General features: G+C 36.4%; 1 protein-coding gene across 4 annotated transcripts in view; it reads left to right on the forward strand.

The window, feature by feature from the left end:
* ROBO1 (roundabout guidance receptor 1) overlaps positions 1-14435 on the forward strand; it is a 380310-nt gene extending 365875 nt beyond the window's left edge. For all 4 annotated transcript variants that reach the window (XM_046648052.1, XM_046648054.1, XM_046648053.1 and 1 more), the window contains 3 exons: positions 5452-5760; positions 11331-11527; positions 12762-14435. In XM_046648052.1, coding sequence (XP_046504008.1) covers positions 5452-5760; positions 11331-11527; positions 12762-12776 — 521 coding nt within the window. In that variant the 3' untranslated portion in view covers positions 12777-14435. The remainder of the gene's footprint in view (positions 1-5451; positions 5761-11330; positions 11528-12761) is intronic.
* The last annotated feature ends 8344 nt before the right edge of the window (positions 14436-22779 follow it).

A 22779-nucleotide genomic window follows, 5' to 3' on the forward strand; every position in this document is an offset into this window, starting at 1 on the left:
TACATGTTATTTTATACTTATGACTTAATGTATAGTGATTAACTGAAATCATATAAATGCAGGTACTTCTTAATGCACCAAATAAAAGAAATGCACACACTCTTGATAGCAGTGATTATGACATGGAAACAAAAGTTATTTTCTCAGAAATTGTCTTCTCAAATTACTACACTGCATTTTAAAAAAAAAATATTCATAGACCATTTTCATGAAGAAGCTCAATTACAAGCACAATTTGTACAATTATTAAAAAATAAGGAGGGGGGGGCGTAGCCTGGTGACGCAGCAGTGAAGTGCGCATGTTCTGCTTCGGTGGCGCAGGATTCACCAGTTCGGATCCCGGGTGCAGACATGGCACTGCTTGACACGCCATGCTGTGGTAGGCATCCCACGTATAAAGTAGAGGAAGATGGGCATGGATGTTAGCTCAGGGCCAGTCTTCCTCAGCAAAAAGAGGAGGATTGGTAGTGGATGTTAGCTCAGTGCTAATCTTCCTCAAAAAAAAAAAAAAAGAAAGGAGGGGAAAAGAGAATTTAAGGAGCTACTAACTGTTAAAATGTGAATTAAATATATTAGTAAGGCATGGATAACTTTTTTTCATTTTTGCTTTTTAATGATTTAAATATATTAACTCTGACGGATGAGTTTGATTATTGTGACTAGACTTGTGTGAACTATTTTTAGAGTATGGTATATGAGTCTTGGGTTTGTGGCATCTTTACTTTGTAAATTTTGTTCAAATTATGAATTTCCTTGGCAGAATTTTTGTAAACTATATAAAGAAGGATAAAGAGTGGCTATGTCTGAACTGATAACGAGTAATTTGTGACAATCCTCATCCATGAGCTCTCTGTTAGTTTTCTAGGGCTGCCATAACAAAGTACCGTAAACTACGTGGCCTGAATAACAGAAATTTGTTTCCTCACAGCTCTGGAGGCTAAAAGTCCCAGATCAAGGTGTTGGCAGGTTTGGTTTCTTCTGAGGCCTCTCTCCTTGGTTTGTAGATGGCTATCTTCTCCCTGTGTTTTCACTTGTTCTTTCCTCATTGTATGCATGAGTCCTAATATCCTCTTTTTATAAGGGAACCAGTCAGATTAGATTAGGGTGCACCCTAAGGACCTCATTTGCCTTAATTACCTCTTTAAAGACCCTGTCTCCAAATACAGTCTCATTCTGAAGTACAGAGGGATAAGACTTCAGCATAGGAATTTTACGGGACACAATTCAGCCCATAACAGCCATGCAGCCCCTGATCCATGGCACTGTGACCATACCGTGCTCTGTAGGTAAGTACTCGGCCTCATCACCACCCAGGGAGTACTCAGTGCAAAGTGGAGTGCTCTGTGCTACAGTCACAGTGACAGGCTGAATCCAACTATTTATTTATTTCATGTTTGCCACTTACAAGTTTAATTCAGACGAAGGTTAGGATTAAAATATATGAATATTTATCAGGCAGAGTCACAGCGAGTTAAATCCAAGCATAAGTGCATTTCTAGGACCTTCTAATAGATTCTTCCCACCCTCTCTTTTCAGCTCTTTCCGATGCATTTACATACTTGATTTAAAAACCAAATCTACATTATTTCTCCAGCCCTACTTTTCATAAATTATAAATTCACCACCCTCTTTGGAATGATGTTATGTTGACTTGATTTATCATTAATTACAAGGTCCTGGGACTTCAAGTAGTTAAGTAAATAGAGTGCTGGATCTACGTAGCCAGTTAATGCTGGCAGAATTGTCTGCATGCACGTGCCCTTACATATTACTTTATATGCGTTATAATGGTGTTTGGAGAGTTTTTTTTTTTTTTAATAAAGAATGGTGTTTGTATGATTATATAAAGAGTCTTTACATATATATAACAGATCCGTGATCCCATTTGTTAAATCCAATTTGAGCTATTAGTGGTATAAATTGAGTAAAAGTACATTTATCACTGTGTGAAATATAGAATTGTTCATGCTATGATAATCCCTGGTTTGACTCAGTAATTATTTTATAATATCTGAAAAAGAATTTATTTGGAAATCTATTTATATAAGAGATCAAATGTACCAGCATTTTCCTCTGTCGATTAGATAGAGCGGGAACTATAGACAGGAAGTTAGAAGTCTTAGAATTACCATTGGGTTCTCATCTCATTTTCTACCTGTGTCATATATAGCACATCTATATAGAGCATCTGTAATAGACCTTGTCTTGAGACTCATATGTTCCCAAGACTTTATACAATCTCATGATAGTGGTAATCAGCAGCTTTGATATCTGATGAGCCAGGACATTTTATGATTTGATGATAGTGGCAGTCACTTCCTGCCTGCTTGATAATCTGTTTGTAGTCTGGGATTTATGTTTATAGCATGTAGAGAGTGCAGAAATGAGCCTGCAGTCACTCATGCCCTCTGTTTCCAGGTGGAATGCTCTGCATTAGACTTTTCTCCTTCTCTCATTGCCAGGCTCAGTCTGACTTTAGAACGGCTCTGCCTTGGGTCTCTTGGCTTTAAGCCACTCATCAGTACAGTCCATCGTTTAACTCTGTCTTTGGGTTATGTTTAATAAACAGATGAGGGAGGACTCTCAGGATAGTCCCTTTTCTTAAGTATTGTTTTTTAAAAATCTGTTAAGGTAGTAGAGGTAGAAAATCAGGCACTAGTGACAATGGTAATATATGTTGTAAGACAAAAAAGCTTTTCATTTTGTAGAATCAGGTGAAAATTAGTGCTGTTGGCTGTACTTTGACTATCATTTTGGATAAAGTGTTGAGGCTATTTATATGAAACTAGAACACAGTAAGCCATGAGAACTAGCACCAAAAAAAATCACGAGTAAAAGTTTGACTTCTTTTGGGGCCAGCCGCACGGCCCAGTAATTAAGTTGGACATGCTTTGCTTTGGCAGCCCAGGTTCAGTTACGAGGTGCAGACCTATACCACTCATCGGCGGCCATGCTATGGCGGCAACCCACGTACAAAACCAAGGAAGATCAGCATAGATGTTATCTCAGGATGAATCTTCCTCAAGCAAAAAGAGGAAGATTGACAACAGATGTTAGCTCAGGGTGAATCTTCCTCAGCAAAAGGAAAAAAAAACTTTTGACTACTTTCAATGATGGAGTCCTAAGTAAAACAGCTGGTAGTAAGATGGTACTTGAAGCTTTCTGCTTTCAAAGACCACTACAATGAATTCTGATGCCTTACTTATAACATATAACATCAAAAGACAATTAGTTTCAAAACAACTTATACCTACATATGGGATGAAAAAAGGATTAATTCTTTTTTAAAAAAATACAAGAGTGAGAAACACCTGGTAAAAACTGATGCTTCCTAGAATCTTTAATTTGCTATTATATTAAGAATTTTCAGGGTACAATTTTAATATCCCAGGGCTTCTCATACTGGTATATGCAAATAATAGTCAGTAGACCATTGTCAGTAATAGTAAAATATCTGTTAACAACCTAATCTGGTAGGAATTGACTATATAAATAGTGATATATTCATAAGACAGAACATTATTCAAACTTTTCACAAAAAGAGGTAGAGCTGTATGTACATACATGGAAATGTGTACAGCTGCGCAGGTGAAGGAAGTGCAAATCCCATGTATGTTGATAAGGAAGATGGTACTTCTTCTCAGGCCACCATGTATGAGTGGGCAGACAGGCACTGTATACAATCCCAGATGTGGCCATTTTACATAGTCCCTGATGTGAATGCTGCTCCCCAGAGTTATGTGACTTGGCAGCCCTGGTTCATATGCATAAACAATTTCTGGATTGATCTAGAGAAAACTATTTAAACTGCATAATTAATATTAAGGATTTGAAAAAGAAGAGGGAAGGCATGAGGGGTTGTACTTTCAAGTCCTTATGGACTTTTGAATTTTTTATCATGTAAGATTTTTTTTTGTTTAAAACTTTAAGGTTAATTTTATAATACTAAGCATTTAATAGATGTTTTAGAAATGGCTTTTAGTTGACTTATTCTATCACATAGACATTACTCTCCAAATATGAAAACATTACCATTTCTAAAGTCATGACTAAAAAGATGTAACTGTACTGGTAATTCCCAAATCTCTGTACCTTTGGTTTTGACCTCTTTTGAAATTCAAATTGTATGTATGACAATCTGCTGGACATCTCCACCTGGATACTTTAAAGGTTTCTCCTATTCATTTTTCTAAAACTGAACTCATACTCCTCCTTTGTAAGCCATCTCTTTCTCATCCTTGCATTCTTTATGCTCAGTGATGTTTCTCTCATCTACCTCATCCTCTATGGCAAAAATCCTAAAACTCATCTTAGATTCTATGCTTTTCCTCCACTACTGTATTCCATTGATCATTAAATAATGTTGATTTTCCTTCCTTAATCTCTTTCAAAGACATCTACTCTCCATCTGAACAGCCATAAATACAATTCTATCCTCTATCATTACTTACCTGAACTATTACAATAACCTCTTGGCCTCTTGGATTCCAGCCTTTCCTTTTAATCCATCCTCCATATTAGCCAGGACAGCCTAATAGTAGAATCTGTTCATATTCTTCTACTAACTTACCAACTATTATTAAGATGCATATTTCTCCTCCCTGGAGTGTACATAGGAGTCATTTTAAAAGAGCACCACTTAAAATAAATCTTCTGGATATCAAACTTTATGCCTACTTTTGTACTTAAGTACCCTTAAATATGTCTATAACATAAAAAATTGAATTATATATAATGTTCTATTATGTGTAATATAATAATATATAACTATAATCATATAGATAGATGAAATTAATCTATATTTACACCAATAATTATCTGGTTTGAAACCTCTGCTTGAGTATACAAAGTGGAGAGATCCCATCAATGAATGGTAGATTATAAACATACATTGGAATGAAATAGCATAGAAAATACTGAGCCAGAAATTAAGAATCTAAGGGCATTTGTCCTGGTTCTCATCATCTCTATCTTTGAGATTGAAAAATAACTTAAGATCTAGTTGTTTGAGTTTCCCTATCTATAAAATGAGAAGAGATTTAGACTAGATTAGAGATGGCAAATAGGTCTCAACTCAAGTGGCAACCTCAATCAATTTGAAGTGGTTGCCTGAAGGAGTGAGGATATGTGTCTGAGACCAGCAACATCATGCTGAAATCAATTAGGAAGGTCTGCCATGGTTAGAGGAGAGAAAGTTACAGTATGTGTGTGCATTAGCTATCCCAGGACTAGATAATCTCTGAGTCATAGCTCTATGAGTCAATATTTCTGTGCTAGATAACAACAAGTACATTAAAATTGTTGGTCTTCTTATTTCTTGGTTGCCTTCAATTATTCTAGTTCCTTCAAGATATAGTATCTCACAGATGAATGTGACTCCAATGATAATCTTAATATTTGGTGATTTTATAAGTGGCAGACTTTTACAGTGTTTTAAATATTTCTTTTTAGATCTTCCACCTCCTCCGGTGCCACCACCTGCTATAAAGTCACCCACTGTCCAGTCCAAGGCACAGCTGGAGGTACGACCTGTAATGGTGTCCAAACTCCCGTCTATAGAAGCAAGAACAGACAGATCATCAGACAGAAAAGGAGGCAGTTACAAGGGAAGAGAAGTACTGGATGGAAGACAAGTTGCTGATATGCGAACAAATCCAGGTGATACCAGAGAAGCACAGGAACAGCAAAATGACGGGAAAGGACGAGGAAACAAAGCAACAAAACGAGACCCTCCACCAGCAAAGACTCATCTCATCCAAGGTACTGATTTATTCAAGCAGCAAATAAATATAGATTAAACATACATTTGCACTGTTAAGTTCTCTAGGGTCACATGAGATTTAGAAACTTCCTTTCTAATGGAGGAGACAGGAATGTAATCAAACAATTCTCATACAATTCATTCCTATATGTGATATTATACAAGACTTCCTTGAAGAGATGCCAACTGAGTTGGATTTTTAAAGGAAAACATGATTTCAACAGGGTAAGCGGGGAGAAGACGACATCAGGTAAAGGACGAAAAACATGAAAATATGAAAATGAATGTTTGGTGAACACTGATTTCCAGTTTGGATGGAGAATAGGATGCTTGGAGCAAGAGATAAATGGTAAAAGATAAAACTAGAAGGGTAGTTGGGCCAGATTGGGAAGTCCAAGAACACTATTTTAAAGAGCCTGGGATTTATAATAGAGGCAGTGGTGAGCCAGCAAAGAATTTTGAGCAAGAAATGACATAGTAGGATTTGTGTTTTAGAAAAATAACCGGCAACACTCTACAGTGAAGGAAGAGACTGGAATCAGGTAGATGAAGGTATCAGAACATTGCAAAATAATCTAGGTATAAAATATGTAGGCACTGAATTAAAGTAGTTACGCGAATGAAAAAGAGAGAACAGTTTACACGGGCTTTTCAGAGATAGACCTAATAGGACTTGGTAACTACTTGAAAGTAGAAAAGTAAAATGAAATAATAGAGTAAAAAAAAAAGTATTCAAATGTTAATTAGATGGCCCTGTATGACTAGTGAGACATAATTGTATCAACCAATGTAGAAAACAAAATAGAGATAGGGCTAGATGTCTTAGGGAAAATAATGTCAATTTTGAATGGATTAAGGTGCTGATAAGATCACAGATGTGAAGAAAATCAGTAAGAATTTAGAGAACTAAGTTTAAAGATTTACGTTTAAAGGTCGTGAGTAGAAAGTGGATTTTAGAAAAAGGAACACAGAGGTGAAAATTGTATGAATCACAAAGGCTAAATTATCAGCAATGACATACTGGTTAATGTTTAGGAATCAATTCTCTGGGAAGAAAACAAAACAAAACTCTAATTTGTAGCCATTTTCTTACTTTTCTTATGTAATTACTCCCCAAATGTCTAGTTTCAAGTTCCTAGTATAAAGTCAGTGAATGAGTTGGGAAGAGATGGGTGTGCTCATGTGAGAAAGTGTGAGCCAGCTCCAGCACATCAATAGTTAGAAATGATTGTATTTAAAGGTTCAGCAGAGGAATGACATTCTGTTACAGAAACTGAGATGGATCCACCCAAATATATAAAATAATCAAGATATCCAAACTAGAGAGAATAATATCCTAGAAAGAATGGGGGAGGAAATTTTAAGAAAGGAAGAAATATAAAATGCCACAGAAGTGAAAGTTGGTTGTGAATGGAGGTGGGGGCTGGGGAAGGACACACAAAGATTTTATAAAATGTTATTTGTGGTTGGTTTTCAGAAGAACTGTTTTTAGTATAGTAGTGAGAATAAAATCCAGACTGTAGGGGCTTGGAAAGTGAATGGAAATTTTGGAAGGGAGGTGAGGAGTATAGGCTCTTTTCAGAGGTTGGGAAGAGGAGGAGAGGTTGGGCTAGAGTTTGACAAGAAGGCAGAATGATTAGAAATGTGTAGGAGGAAGAGATACAAGAAAAGGAAGATGATTGATGAAAGAATCAAGAAAGTGGTAGACAAATGAATCTTAGAAGGCTGTCAGTGCACTTTACCGCTGTATTTTCGTAGATATATTTTGGTAAGATTAGACATCAATCTATCGTTCTGTTATCTAGTTATTAGCAACTTCCTTTCAACGTAGAGGACAGTTTCACTTTGTTCTGTGTTGGAAGCCTGAGCTCTTAAACCAGGCATGGACTCAGCAGCAAGGTGATGAGTAAAGCTGTACATTCAGACAGATGCCTCCACTACATGACTACAAAGTCCTTGGAGACATCACCACAATCTAAAGTTTGAAAAACTTAGCTTATTTTTATCAGTTAAGCTAAAGGTGATCAGAAAATTTTGACTCATGGTGACTACTCCAAGTAGTGATTCATAAATAGAATGTCGTGATGTAAACTATGAAGTTTATATCTGGCCTGAAAGTATGGATCAATTTGCTACTCACAAGCAAGCTTCCTCCAAAATAAGTGGGAATCTTCAGGAGAAAATTTTGTAAACCTGGAATGATCTTAGTGTATGCAGAATTAGAGCAAAGAGATGACATTATTTTTATCAATCTTCAGAACTTTAATAAGTCGTCCTTTGTGTTATAAAAATATTTCTACCTACGGGACCAAGACTGGAACCATTAATCTAGAAATGAGAAACTATTCCTTGCAAAACACTGAGATAACTCATCAATTATTATTTTATATGTCTTGCTTTTCCAAATTTTTATTTGAACCAAAACCCTGTGTGTAGGTGTCATTAAACTATCATTTCTATGCATTGCTATGGTTTTCATCTTCATAATTCAATTTATATTATTTATAATGAAAGAGGCACCCTGATTTACATGTGTAACAAATGGTTGTTTTTAATTAAAGAGAGTGGTCTTCTAGACTTGAATGTTTGATCTTTTTGCTGACATTTACCACAGTTAGTTCAATTTATTTCTACATATATCAAACACCTACTGTATTATTAAGTATTGTACTAGTCTTGAGATTTATGCATAAGCATGAACCTTGACCTCAAGGAGCTTATACTCAGAGAGGCAGACAGGTAATCTATAAATTCACAGATATATTCATACTTGGTATGATCTTCATGATTCCATGATACTTGAGAGTCCAGAGAAGGAACAATTAGTCCATTCTTGTGGGAGATGTAATGTAAAGAAAGACTTCTTGATTTTTTCTGGTGGAAATGACACATAACCTGAGTGTTCAGGATGGGTGGAATTCAGCTTGGGTACAAAGAGTCGATAGAATGTTCTGGCAGAGCAAGTCAACATGAGAAGCTTTGAGGTATATTTAGGAGACTATAAGAAATTCAGTATCGTTAGATAGTAAAGGTGGTCAAAGATGAAGCTCTTGGGATAAGTGTAAGCTTAAGTCGGAGAGAGCCTGTAGTTCCTGTTAGGAGGGGCTGAGTGAAGATGGCTTACAGGGAATAACTTGAGACAGAGACTTGTTAGGAGATGTGTGGAGACAAGACATGTAGAGAATATTAACCAAGCTATGGAAGCAGGAAAGAGTAAGTGGGAAAACTCAAGAAACTTTTTAGATTTAAAATCAGCCTTATCTGTTGTATATTTGACTGTGTGGAAAAGGTATATTTAAGAGGTATGGGCAGGTTGTTGGAAGGGAGGGAAGATTCTAAAATAATTCCAGTTTTCTATCTTGGGTATCTTAATGATTAGTAATATCATTAGCTATATTAGGGAATACAGAGGGGGAAGAAATCTCAGAGGAGTGGAACTTGATGAAATCAATGTTCGACATGTTGAGTTTGAGGGACACTCAAGAGAAAGTGTTCAATTAAGCATAGTTGAGGAGTTGGAAATATAAATAAATGATTGATCATGGTAAAATAGTAGTTAAAGCCACTTATCATTCACCTGAAACTATTTATTGATGATCTGCTATATGTCAAGCTGAGAGTGTATTAGTACACAAAACAGAGGAAAATGCCTGCCCTCATGACAGCTATTTTCTAGAAAACGTTACCATCTGTAAGAATGGATGAAATCACCCAGGGTGAGTGGGAAAAAATTTATATAGATATAAGACTATATATGTATAAAATTTTTTATATATAAAAGTTCATACAAACATGGGGTTATACAGAAACCTGCAGCACATCTAATTATAAGAGGCACTGCATAGAGAGCCCAAAGAAGACAGGCCAGGAAGGAAGGAGAACTAGAAGCTAAGAGAAGTAACATTTAGGTTGATAGTGGTTTCCAGATTAAGGTAGTGAGAAGTCTGGAGACATAAGGGCTGATACATCGTTAGCGTTATCAAAGTCAGCAGTGAATTTTGTCAGTTTCATTGTAGTAATGTGGGCATAAGTAGATTTCAGTGGGCTAAAGAGTGAATGGGAATTGTGACTACCATGTTGAGTTCAAATTGCTTTTCGAGAAGCATTGCTGAGTCTATACACAAACTGAGAAATAATAATGTACACTGGAAATTACACAATGTTATAAACCATTATGACCTCAACAAAATAATTGAAAAAACTTTCAGTGACTAAAAATGCAAATTCAGTAAAAAAAAAAAAAAAACAAAAAAAAAAAACAGCTTTGCTGAGCAGGGACAAGAGAGAGAAGGTATTGATTAGTGTAGAGCACAAGCTTAAGGGGAAAATTTTTGGCATGAGAGAGATTTTATCATATTGTAGTTTTTCAAAAAGTAAAGTCAATAGAGGGAAAAAGGTTGATGAAGAAGGGACAGAAGATGAAGGTCACAGGAACAAGTGCTGTGAGGCTGGGGTGCAAGAGTAGTGGTCTTCATTGATCATGAAACCCCAGCGAGTCTGGTCTGCGTCAGGAGTGAAAGTTGTGATGAGTAGAATGGAAGAGAAAGGTACTATCAAAGAGGACTGTGCAAGCCACATAAGTAGATTGCTTGGCGCCCACAGGAGGAGAATGATTTTGGGTAAGGATGGAGAAGCAATGATTTAGAGCTGGTGTTAATGAGCCAGAGGCAGGTCTTCCTCCTTCCATTGGAGAGAACTTCAGTGGAAACTTCGGGGGAAATCAGATTTCATTCAGGCAGTGTGGACAGGAGAAGCAGTTAGGGGAGGAAAACAAAACTGCATGCAGAAGAGTTGGTTTTTTATGTATTTCATGTCCAAGGGCAGAGTGGACAGGCTTTGGAGAGAAGTGAGCAGTTGAAGGATGCCTCAGTAGAAGCAGCACGTAATTTAAAGCCATATGGAGGTAGAAATTCAGGAGGCAGCAGTGTACCAGAGTAGCTTGTTTTCTGAAGCTAGCACTGATGGCAGGCTTCTGAGATTCAGGGTTTCACAATGTAAATATGATGTGAAATGGAAGTTGATGTCTTGGTGTCTGGGAAGCAAACTTGGGCTTGAGTCTGTTTTGATAGTTCAAGGAGACTGGCCTTTGCTTCTATCAATGCCTTATAATAATCCTTCATAGTTTACGTAGAGGTTTAATATCTCATCTGTTTTTACATCGACACTAGGGGCTCCTCTGGGTGTAGATACTTTTGTCAGCTTTTTAGAAAAGTGGAAACTAAAGCCTAAAATAATCAGAGATCACATAATGAAGGATAGAACTGGAAGCCAAGTCTGACTCCAGGTTTCGTTTACCTCTCTCAATAATGTGGATCCCAAGTGATTTTGAGGTGGACAAGAGCTTATGAGTGGAATCAACCTAAATTACAACCACTACCCGGAAACAAACAAGGCTTGTTTTTATTTTCAAAAGATAGTGCTGCCTTATTCATTATTGTTATAAAATGTCCTCATTTATTCCTCAAAAACACTCATGCTTCCCCATTGAGATTTGTAGACTTGAGTGACACATTATGCAATAAAAGTGTACAATGGTATTCATATGCACTTACTATATTTCACTACACAGAGGATATCCTACCCTACTGTAGACCTACTTTTCCGACATCAAATAATCCCAGAGATCCTAGCTCTTCAAGCTCAATGTCATCAAGAGGATCAGGAAGCAGACAAAGAGAACAAGCAAATGTAGGTCGAAGAAATATTGCAGAAATGCAAATTCTTGGAGGATATGAAAGAGGAGAAGAAAATAATGAAGAATTAGAGGTATCTATAATTTTTTTTTGTTTCCCAACATTACTCTGGTTGTTATATTAGCCTCCAAATTAGGAATATCCAACAGTCTACAGAAATGTTACTGTTTTATCCCAAACCCTAATGTTAGTGATGCTAGCAACTGAAATTCTGAGAATTCAATGATTTTCTTGAAATGTGTTCCAAAGTTTTAAATGGTAATAATGGTTTCTTTTTTGATCTGTGGTTCATATTCATATGCAGATATTCAGATAAGAAATTTACGTGGCAGATATGTTGATGGGAAATAAGAACATTGATCTAGATTATTTTAATTCATAGTATTGTAGTAGCTTACAAAAACCCAATAAAGTGACAGTGATATGATATCAGTGAGGGTGTTCTACCTGTGTTATCTGCTACCCTAGTGATTATTGGGGTTAATCTGACTGATTTGGCCAACTATCTTCCACCTTCATTCTTCTGAAAATGGGAACCTGATACTTGACACTGACCTTCCCAGATGGAGGAGAAGACTTCTTGAGTAAAAGATACCCTCCTTTGTTGGAATCTATAGATAGCGATACAAGATGGAATTGACAGTAAATCATAACCTGCTATAAAGTCACCTCCTGTTTTTAAGTTTGTATTTTCTTCATTTAATAAAAAAAAAGTCGAGGAGAAATTTCTCTTCTTAAAAATATATTTAATCTCGAGTAGAGTGTTAGATTGTTAAACTTCAACTTTTTATAAAAGAAGATGAAAAATTATAAGTAATTATGTCTAATTGATTTTCCTATAATGCCAATGTATTTGGATTTTGAGGTGTGGAATGAGAAGACTCTCCTCCTGCAAATGCTGTTAGAGAAGTTGATTTTCAAGTCTTTTTTTTTTTTAAGTAGAGGAGCCTTTTAGGGGGATGAAAAGTTGTTGTAAATAACTCTAATACTTAAAGCCAATAAAAGTTGAGCTTTAATGTTGAGTTGGGGCTGTGGGGAGGAGAGAACTCAGCCTCCTCCTAGTCCTCTCTCCCCTGCACCACTCTCCCCAACACCAAGTACCATAGTGTGGTACTTGTTAAAGAACTATTGAATTTGCTATCAAAAACCAACAAAAGTGGACAAATGAATTAGTTGCCATGAGCACTTTCCAGTGTATGCCATTGAATGAATGAAGAAACGTGAACTGTAAGAATAAAGACATTTAAATAAATATGACAACACTGTAAGATTTATTTTCACATTTAACAATAACTTATCTCTTACAGGAAACTGAAAGCTGAAGACAACCAGAGAGGCTTGTGAGATCTAATATGAAAATGTTCACTCAAGATGCCTCATGTCTGATGACACGTGACGCCAGATAAAATGTTCAGTGCAATCAGAGTGTGCAAATTGTCGTTTTTATTCCTCTTATTGGAACACCATTTTTAAAATTTTATTGAGGTTTTATTGTTGTTGTTCGATTCCTATCCCTCTGAAGAACCTCCCTATTCCTCTTGCTGTTGGAACAAACCATTACGCCGTACTTCCAGAAAGGGAAGTGCTTGACTTCTTGCTTCAGTCATCAGCCAGCAGGAGAGAACAAAATGGTTCCTTTGCTTTTTGTCCCTGAGATATGGCATTGCACTGCTTATATATCCAGCCAATTTACAGCAAAATATTGATCAAAGATACAAAGTTGATTAATCAACCTCATGCCAAGGGCTCTCAAGATATAATTTTTCTATAACCAACTGCTAATGAGACTTAAAACATACTTCATTTTAACATGATTTTAAAATCAGTCTTTCATACCACCCTCTGCTGGGAGAAAATCAAAATATAACATATGCAGAACAACCACAATCAATTTGAATGGGGTAGAAACATTGTAAATATATACTCTTTGCAACCCCTGGTGGTACTTTATTTTGTCTTCATTTCAATCATTGAAGTATATTCTTATTGGAAATGTACTTTTGGATAAGTAGGGGTAAGCCAGTTGGATCTCTGGTTGTCTAGTCATTGTCATAAGTAAACCTAGCAAAAACCTTGTTCTATTTTTCAATCAAAAAAAAAAAAATTACAAATGCATAATGCCAACAAATGGATGTTTTTAACCACCAATTGAATAAGGACATCCCTATCTTAACTGGCCTAAATATCTTCTGGTAGTGTCAGTTCAACTTGCAGAAGTGCCACTTAAGGAAGTTTGATTTTTGTTTTTGTAATGCACTGTTTTTAATCTTTTTTTTTTTTTTTGGTTTTAAAAGCACAATCACTAAACTTTATTTGTAAACCATTGTAACTATTAACCTTTTTTGTCTTATTGAAAAAAATGTTGAGAAGCGTTTTTAACCTGTTTTGTTAATGCTCTATGTTTGTATTTGGAATATTTGAATGATGACAGATGGTGAGGTAACGTGCATACTTTATTGTGGGCCATGAACCCAGTGGTTCTTTGCTTTTCTTGGACTTAAAGAAAAAAGGCTTAAGTTTGTTGTGGCCAATGTTGAAACCTACAAGATTTGCTTATAAGTTCAAGGAGAGGCATTACTTGATTTGAATTGTCAAATGATGCCCTCTGACTGTAGATTTTTATGATCCTTTCTTGTCGTTATATAAAATTCATGGACTTTATAATTGGTGCTATTTGAAGAAAAAGTGTACATTTATTCATACACAGGTATCAGGCCTGACCCCAATGGAAAACTAAGCCAAACAAAACTGAACCACAAAAAAACAAGCTGGTATTCACCAAAAACTAAATGTGTTCACTTAGGTAATTTGAAAGTTACATAGAAAGGATGTGCAGTACTAAGGGAACAATCCATGTGATTAATGTTTTCATTATGTTCATGTAAGAAGCCTCTTATTTTTAGCCATAATTTTGCATACTGAAAATCCAATAATCAGAAAAGTAATTTTGTCACATTATTTATTAAAAATGTTCTCAAATACATCATTCTTTCTTGTATTGATTTCTTTTCTTTTCATTGTGTGATCAAATTTATTCCATTTAATCACAAAGTTGTGCTGTCTTAACATTTCACCACTATATGATCAGATGAATAAAAATTCTGTTTTATGAATAGGCAGATTTACTTGTAAAGAAAAGTTCTCATTTTGCTCCACTGAAATTAAAGATATAAGATGAATCAAAACCTAAAAGTTAGTCATTTGATCAGAGAATAACTTTGAATGTTAAGGAGGTACTAAAATGCTTATGTATGTGCATCTGAATTTCAGTTAACCTATTTCTGAAATAATTAGGATTCAACTATGATGAATGTGACTTATAAAGTTTGGACCACTTATTTTCTGTCAACAAGAAAATTATATAAATCCAAAATATTTATCAGTAACTATCTGCTTTCTTGTTACAAATTTGTGTGAAATTTTGACAATGCAATACCTATCATATACCAGGCTGCACATTATTGTTCATTAAAATCATATTTAAATATTCTACTTTGGATGGACGAGATGGGCATCATGTCTTAGAAGTGCCAAGAGCAATGGAATCTAGTGAAGGTTTTTTCCTATGACATATATTGTTAAATTTTGTGTTCACAATTTGAAAATGTGGGAAAAAACTGAAAAAAGGGGTTGTAGTTTGAAATTTAACTTTACAAAAATGAAGTAATCATCAGGGTCTACTTAGAGATGAGCAGGTCCATAGTCAATAAGTCAGTTTCCAAGCTGTTTCAAGGAAAAAACTGGAGAGACATTTAATGGCCTAATTTTTCTTTTTCTCTTGGTGAGTTGACTATGAATAATTTAGTCTCTCTCTTTATTTATAGTATATGATATGAATACAAATTTTGTGTATCAGAGGGCCTGGATTTGAGTCCTAGTTTTGTCATGGGCTGTGTTTCCTTGGACATGTGACTTAATCTCTAAGTCTCAAGTACTTCACCTGTAATTCAACAATACCTACCTCATGGAGCTATTGTCACGATTTACTGAGTTAATGTGTATGACTTGGACTCTGTAAAACACGAAAACAATACAAGATATTGCTGTATATATGGACTGAAATTCATTGCACACATGCCATTCCTGCTTTTCACACATAGTTTTTTTCCTAAAATCTTGCAAAGAGTTAAAAAAAAAGTCAAAGAATAAATGTGGTACAAAGATGGGGGTAGTTCCATTTCCAGTGAGTAAAATTCACTGTGAAATACCTAATTGTGGAATAAATTCTTGGTGTTTTTGTTTGTTTCCTTGCTTTTGAATTCCTGAGGGCCACACAATGGGTGGTGATACGGTATTTTCAGCACATATTTCACAATTTGGATGTGCAAGTATGTCACTTGAGTTCTGAATAACTAGATCTGGTGCCTATTTCAGTCTACTGTTCTGCATAGTGGAAGAAATCATCTTGGTTCGAGGTGAGTTCAATCGTTTCTGACTTTCTTGGTCATTTCAGATACAGAGTCTGGATTTTCTCCTCCCTTGCTTCTCTGCAAGGTGCCATCTAAATTCCAGAGGCTGTCTTCATATGTAGAAAGTATGAGGGGTCAGATGGTAGGGGCTTTTGGCATCATTGCTGTTTTCCAAGTTTCCAATGGTCTTCATTTGTCAGAACCTTTACTCTGCATCCTCCTCTGCGACCTCGATGCCCCTTATGATCCATTGACCTTCTCCTAATATTTCTAAGCCTTTTGATGTAGGTTGGGTGTAGGGAGCAGGGAATGGGAATTGTGTATGCTCTTCTGTGCCATGCTGGGGCTCCGAAGACTTGAGTGTGGGGGCCTTCTTCAGGGCCTCACAAGACACCACTGTGTCTCCTTGACTGCTTGCCATATTTGGGTTGTGCATGGATTGGGGGAGGGATGATGGCTACTTCTTCAGTTTAGAAGAAATGAGCCTTGGTTCTGGATCTAGACCATCAGGGCTTGAATCTTGGCTCTTGAGTTTATCAGCTCTGTAACATGAAAAAGTTACTTAATGAATCTGTGCCTTAATCATAAAATGGAGATATTAATAATACTTACCTTATAAGGCTGTTGGGATTAAATGAGCTGATATATGTAAAGTATAAGTAAGTGCTCAATATTTCTTAAGCAATACCTTCTGCCACTCTGGTGTTGACTGAAGATGCTGGATAGATCACTTTCCTTTCAGAGTCCCCAAACCCTACTTGACCAGGAGGTGAGAAGCACAGGAATCAGAAACTTCAGGGACACACTCACCATATTTAATTGCCCCACCTCACATTTACTTCTCTCTTCCCAGTGAGATGGAGAGGGAGGGAGAAAGGAAGAGGGATAAAAAGAGACAGAGAGAAGGAGGGAGGGAGAGAGTGAGAGGAAATGAGGAAGAGAGGAAGGGATGCAAGGACGGAGGGAGAGAAACTATTACGTATATTGCTTGCATGCCTGGTCTTTGATTTGCAAGACCTTAGCTCTTACAACTCAGCCTTCATTCTGCTAGTTCAAGAAGTTATTTCAAGAATCAACTTTGAAACCCAAGAGAACTGCTTTTCCTTGGTAACCATCCCTTGGCACTTCTCTGGCAACCATCTGAGGACAGTGTATAGAGAAAACCCTCTCAGCTGCCTAAAGTGGGGTGGAATAGCAGGAAATAGCTTATAACAGGTGCAACGTCTGTTAATATTTCAAAACATGATCTTGCTACAAAAGGATATGATTAAGGAGAACATTAAAAACAGGTTACACTTGAAAATAGAATTTTTTCTCAAATTCTAGTTTTCTCAGCTTATTTCAAGAGAATTGAGGAGAGAGAAATTTAAATGGTGAAAAAACAGGGATTTGGCAACAGAACAGACTGAATATTGAGCATGGGAGTGTAAAGATCACTTTAGTATTAAAAAGTCTTAGGGAAGTTTTCTCTAGAGAAAGAAGGACATTGACCTCTTTCTTTTCATCAAGAAATCTATAACAACTACCAACCAAGAGCCTTAAGGAACTTCTGGTTTAGGGTGCCTAAATTTAGTTCTATTTTGGTACTGCTGTTCACCTGTTTTTTCCCCGATATGAACATACGCTACCTACAAAGTTCAGTGTCCTCTCATTAAGGCAACGTTTTGTCTGTAACACACCAAATTACTGCTGTCTCTGCCCTAGACATATCATTTTCAGCAGCATTTTAATTTTTGTTATTCCCTCATTTTTATAAACTGATAAAACATGAAGAATTCAAATAACACTACAAAAGACAGATGCCAACACTGCCAAAATTGAGCTGTTTAGCACCTGTGTGCCAGCTATAAAATTCTGATTTAGTGGTTTAAAGAAATTAATACACAATTAACAAAAATGTAGAATATACGGAAATGGAATGTAAGAAATTAGAGATTTTGGGCTTAAAAATAAAAGATTTGCTCACATTAGGAATGCAAATACATAAAATTATTTTGAATTAGTAAATTGACTTTTTAATCAAATCCTGAACCTTTTTTGGATATTTCAGAGGTTACATGAGAAAACAAATGTTCCTTTATTCTTCAAGAAGTAGATAATCCTTTCTCACTAAAGTGTCTTGTCATTCTTAAGAACAAACTAGACTAATTAATTAGCATTATGCTATTGAAGTAGATTAGAAAGTTAAATTCTTTGTCTGACTTTCTCTCTCTTTGCCTTGTTCCCTGTTTTGAATGACCATGAGAGAGAAGACAATAAACGAATATTTGAAAAATACTTTCAAAGATGCCTATTCTCTGGAGGTACCAAGCTCAAAGTGATGTCCATGACTATCTGTCTTCCGGTTATAAATGTCAATTCCTGATTCCTCTCGTGATCCTGGCTAAATCAGAATCCCAGGAGGTGAATCCTAATAATTTGCATTTCTGAGACAATCTCAGGTAATTTTATGTTAAAAAAAAGTTTGAACACAGTTACCCAACAAATCAAGTATAAGTGTCATTGTAGTGTGTCTGAAACTAGAAGGAATCTCACAGTCAGCAGTGTCTTACAATCACCTTCAGCCAGGCAACAGTCATGAGGAGTTTTTATTGCCTCCTGTAAAAATCGTGTCTCATAAAACAGTGAGCACGTGTCAAACTTTATTTTCCTCGTTAATAAGGGAATCAGCAGGAAGACAAAGAGCATTTCCCGAACAGTCATGGAGGGCACGTAAAGATGATTACTAAGTTGGTTGACTTTTTCTAGGGCAATACAAGCACGGCATTAACATCTCTGCTAACCTAGAGAGTCATAACACTAACCTTCAGAGTCACATGAAATATCCACCTCTACCTTTTACAATTAGTTAAAAATATACTTTGATAATTTACATTCCCCAAAAAGAACAAAATGAAGATTAAACAGTGACTTAGTCTTGTCTCTGTTTCACCAGAGTTGGAACCTGTGACAAAGACTTGGGTGCAAACAGTTTACTTGAGAGGTAATCCCAGGAAGTGGGAGGGGTGTGGTGGTGGGAAGGAAATGAGAGAAGTCAATGTAGGTCCTTGAAAATCAACGGAGGGGCCTCCAGGGGGACTCTACTGGTTCATCCAAGAAGCAGACAGAATGCCTCCCAGAATCCTTAACTGAAGGATGGGAGCCTGGAACATTATCAGTTTGTTTCTGGTTCCCCAATGGTTGCATGTTGCTGCTGGGTTGGGGGATTTATCTCTCAAGCAGACCAAGTGGGAGACCCTGAGGCAGAAGGTGGACATGCATATGGCCTGTGTTTGAGATAGGGAGGTGCCATGATGAGATGAGTCTGAGCTCAAAGGGAACCATCTGCCACAATGAAGTCGTCAAACCCACATGCCGCAAGCAAGACTTTTGGGAAATGTTTTAGCATGGTATCAAAAATTAAGCAATCTTCAATTTACCTTTTTCCAAATTCTATAGAAATTTTCTTTCATACTGTGCATGGAGAAAATTAGTCATGGGTATTCATCTTATTTTCACATTGATGGAGTTCTTACAAATTGTCAATTGTTGGTACTATGGGTGTTTCATTTAACTACCATTTAACGTATTCTGAAAATTTTTAATTATCAGCACTGAAACAAAACAAAAGCAAAGGTATGAAAACAGTAATGAAGCATGAACTGGGCCATTACAATAACTACAACTGTGCATTTTCTAGCAAAGCAATAAGCTTTACGGTACCTAAAAAAGAAAAGTATCCACAATAATTAAAGTTGTGCCTTGTAATACACACACACACACACAGAGAAGAAAATGAATGCAGGATAAATTACCAAATCCCTCAGAATAACATGAAAGAAATTTCCAACAAAGTTGAGGATGGTATAACCAACTTATTTGCCTGGTGAGATGATTATTGAGGCTTTGTATTTTAACTACAATTAGTAGTGTTTTCACAGTGGTATATAAAATAAAGCTCTTAGAATCAATGGAGTCTTATGGTTCATGAAACATTGTAACATTAATAAAGCCCATTGCCTTAAGTAAATTGGGTTCAAAGTATTTATGGATTTGGTACTGATTTTCATTTAGATCTTTGGCATAATCATTAACTCCACATATTAAGACTGAAGTTAGACTTTGAGGTTTTAGAAATTCTTCTTCCACTTGAGACAAGCTCTGAGCTTTTCAACTTTGCGTAAAGCAGAGCTTTTGATACCTGTCATCTAAGTGACTTCTATAACCTGCTCAGCTTCAGAGAGTAACAAAAGTAACCTGCACAACTTAGGGCTCTGTCCCCACCCTGAACCTCAGTGGTCTCCTGTACTTTGGAGTGCCGTCCTTAAAACTTTTTAAATCCTCCTCCAGTGCCTGAGTCTGGGCAGGGCAGGCAGTGCCATCAAGGCTGAGTGCCAGGACCAATGTTGGCCCCCTGTGGGGTCAATACCCAAGTAGATTCAGAATTAGTGTCTATGGGATCCTCCTGGGGCCATGTAACTGGCCCCCTGGTTCCAGAAGGGTACCTGGTCCGTGGGTTGTTCACACTGGCTGGCATTTTTCTTTCATAAGATTGAGTGATCTTGTGCTACCAAAACGGTGCTAATGTACCTAATTTGGAGTGACTTAAATTGCTTCTGTAAACAGAGGCCCTGCACAAGTATCTACCCTGGCTGCCACACTAGGAAAGCCCTGAACATAGTTTAGAAAGGGCACATTTTTAGATCAGCCTAATGAAAACTTAAGCTTTTATATGGAATCCCTATAATAGGCTGCCTTGTGTTTTTCACATTATGGGAGTTTAGATACTATATATGCAATATCTTACCTACTTGTTCTCTGTAAAGGTTATGTGTAAATTATCTTTAAAGGCCTCTTCATTTTATGTGTGTGCCTATGATTTTGGGGAGGCGCTGATAGAGTAAGTTAAGTTAATGGTTCTTCATATAAATTCTGTTTTCAAACTTACAAGACAAAATTATGCAGCACATCAGTAAGGACTTGGGGAGTGAAAGGCATTGGAGTAGTTACTGTGGGGAATACCACAGGAAGTAAATTATGAATAAATAGATTATGGGAAAGAATGAGTCATTTATTGCGTACCTGCTATGATTATATGTAATCAGATTGAATTTTTGCCAAATTTGGTTTGAAATGGCTAAGATTAATCCCTTTTGACAGATAAGAAAACCAAGATTTTGAAAGACTATGACATTTTCTGGAACTCTCAATAGGGAGATATCAGCAAAATGTGGATATAAATCCATCCTCAAGTCCAGTGCTCTTTCGAGAAACTGAAACTGCCTCTCAGGAATGAGAATCTGGTTAACAAACTTTAGAAACAATATCCAACTTCTTTTCTTAAATTAATTATAACTGAAATGGGGAAAAAAGATGTCTGTGTTGGGAGTAGGAGATGGATGAATAGATGCTAAAGGTGCTGTTGTCACCAGATATTTAAAAGTTCCGTTATCTTTAATTAATATATAAATTTCAAAATATTGCTTAGACTTCCAAAGACCACTTTTAAAAATAAAAAAAGGTTAATGATAATTTCCAAAACATAGTAACTGTGCACTTATACGTGTATAAGATACAGAAGTCATACTAACATCCTCAAAACTAAAGGAGTTTAACAATTTGATTTAAAGTCAACTTAACCTTCCAAGTGTATGTACCTTTATTTTATCAGAAAGACTTGAGAAGTTGTTCAAGGTCGTACAACATTGCTTTGTAAGGCAGAATTTTTAATTGCTTGCCTAACCTTGCAATCCCATTGCTCTACTTCTGCCTCTCGATGGGAAAAAGGAATCTTTTGGAGAGGTTTTAACATTTTCTAAAATCTGTCTTTTTCAAATGGGCTAAGACATTTCTAGTAAGTAACACCTTACCATTTTGAATGCTTGAATGCTGTGGGGAAAAATAAGTCAAGAAAAATAATAAATTACTTAGACTAATAATGCACCTCTGCATAGGATTAGCATATATTCGGAAGCTAATATATTTTATCTGGATGATTTACTATCAACCATTGTTAATTAAGCCTCAGATGTTTCAAGTGTGCATAATTAAACAATCATTTTGAATAAACTCTATTTCTTTTCCTGCTATATAATATGGTGCCAAAAATATGACTACCAGACTTTCCTGAAAAAATTAGACACCCTCTACAAGGTAATCAAAAGAGTTTGATTAAGTTACTTATAAACTTTTTCTCAGGCTCCTTCTCCTGATTTCAATCTAAGCATTCATTCATGGATTCAGCAGTCTACTGAGCCTCTATTTTGTGCTAAGAACAAACATGAATACACTGTAGAAGTGCTCACAGTGTAACGGGAGGCAGACACACACACACAGCAAAGTGTGAATCACATAGTACAAGTATTTACATGTGTTTTAGTCTGTTCAGGCTGCCATAACAAAAGTACCTTGGACTGGGTGGCTTATAAACAATAGAAATTTTTTCCTCACAGTTCTGGAGGCTGGAAAGTCCAAGAACAAGGCACTTGCAGATTTAGCATGTGGTGAGAGCCTGCTTCTTGGTTTATAGACAGCCCTCTTTCTCACATGTCATCAAATGGTAAAAGAGCAAAAGAGGAAAGGGAGCTCTCTGAGCTCTCTTTTATAGCAGAGCTAATCTCATTCATGAGGGCTCCACCCTCATGACCTAATCACCTCCTAAAGGCCCCACCTCTTAATACCATTAGACTAGGAGTTAGGTTTCAACGTATAATTTTGAGTGGACACAAACATTCAGATCACAGCACATGGCACATGGCAGTAAAGGAGCTTGTTGAAACTTTGAACAGAAATTGAGGAGATGTTTTGTCTGGATTATGAAGGCTAAAAAGGAAGTCATCAATTCATTTATAATACGTAAAGCTTGGGTTGTACCAAAATTGTACTCCCTTTTACTTAAAAAAAAAAAGCGTGTTGAATACATTTTGACATTAAAATA

Source organism: Equus quagga, chromosome 21 (genome assembly GCF_021613505.1).
Source record: "Equus quagga isolate Etosha38 chromosome 21, UCLA_HA_Equagga_1.0, whole genome shotgun sequence".
NCBI classification, from domain to species: Eukaryota; Metazoa; Chordata; class Mammalia; order Perissodactyla; family Equidae; genus Equus; species Equus quagga.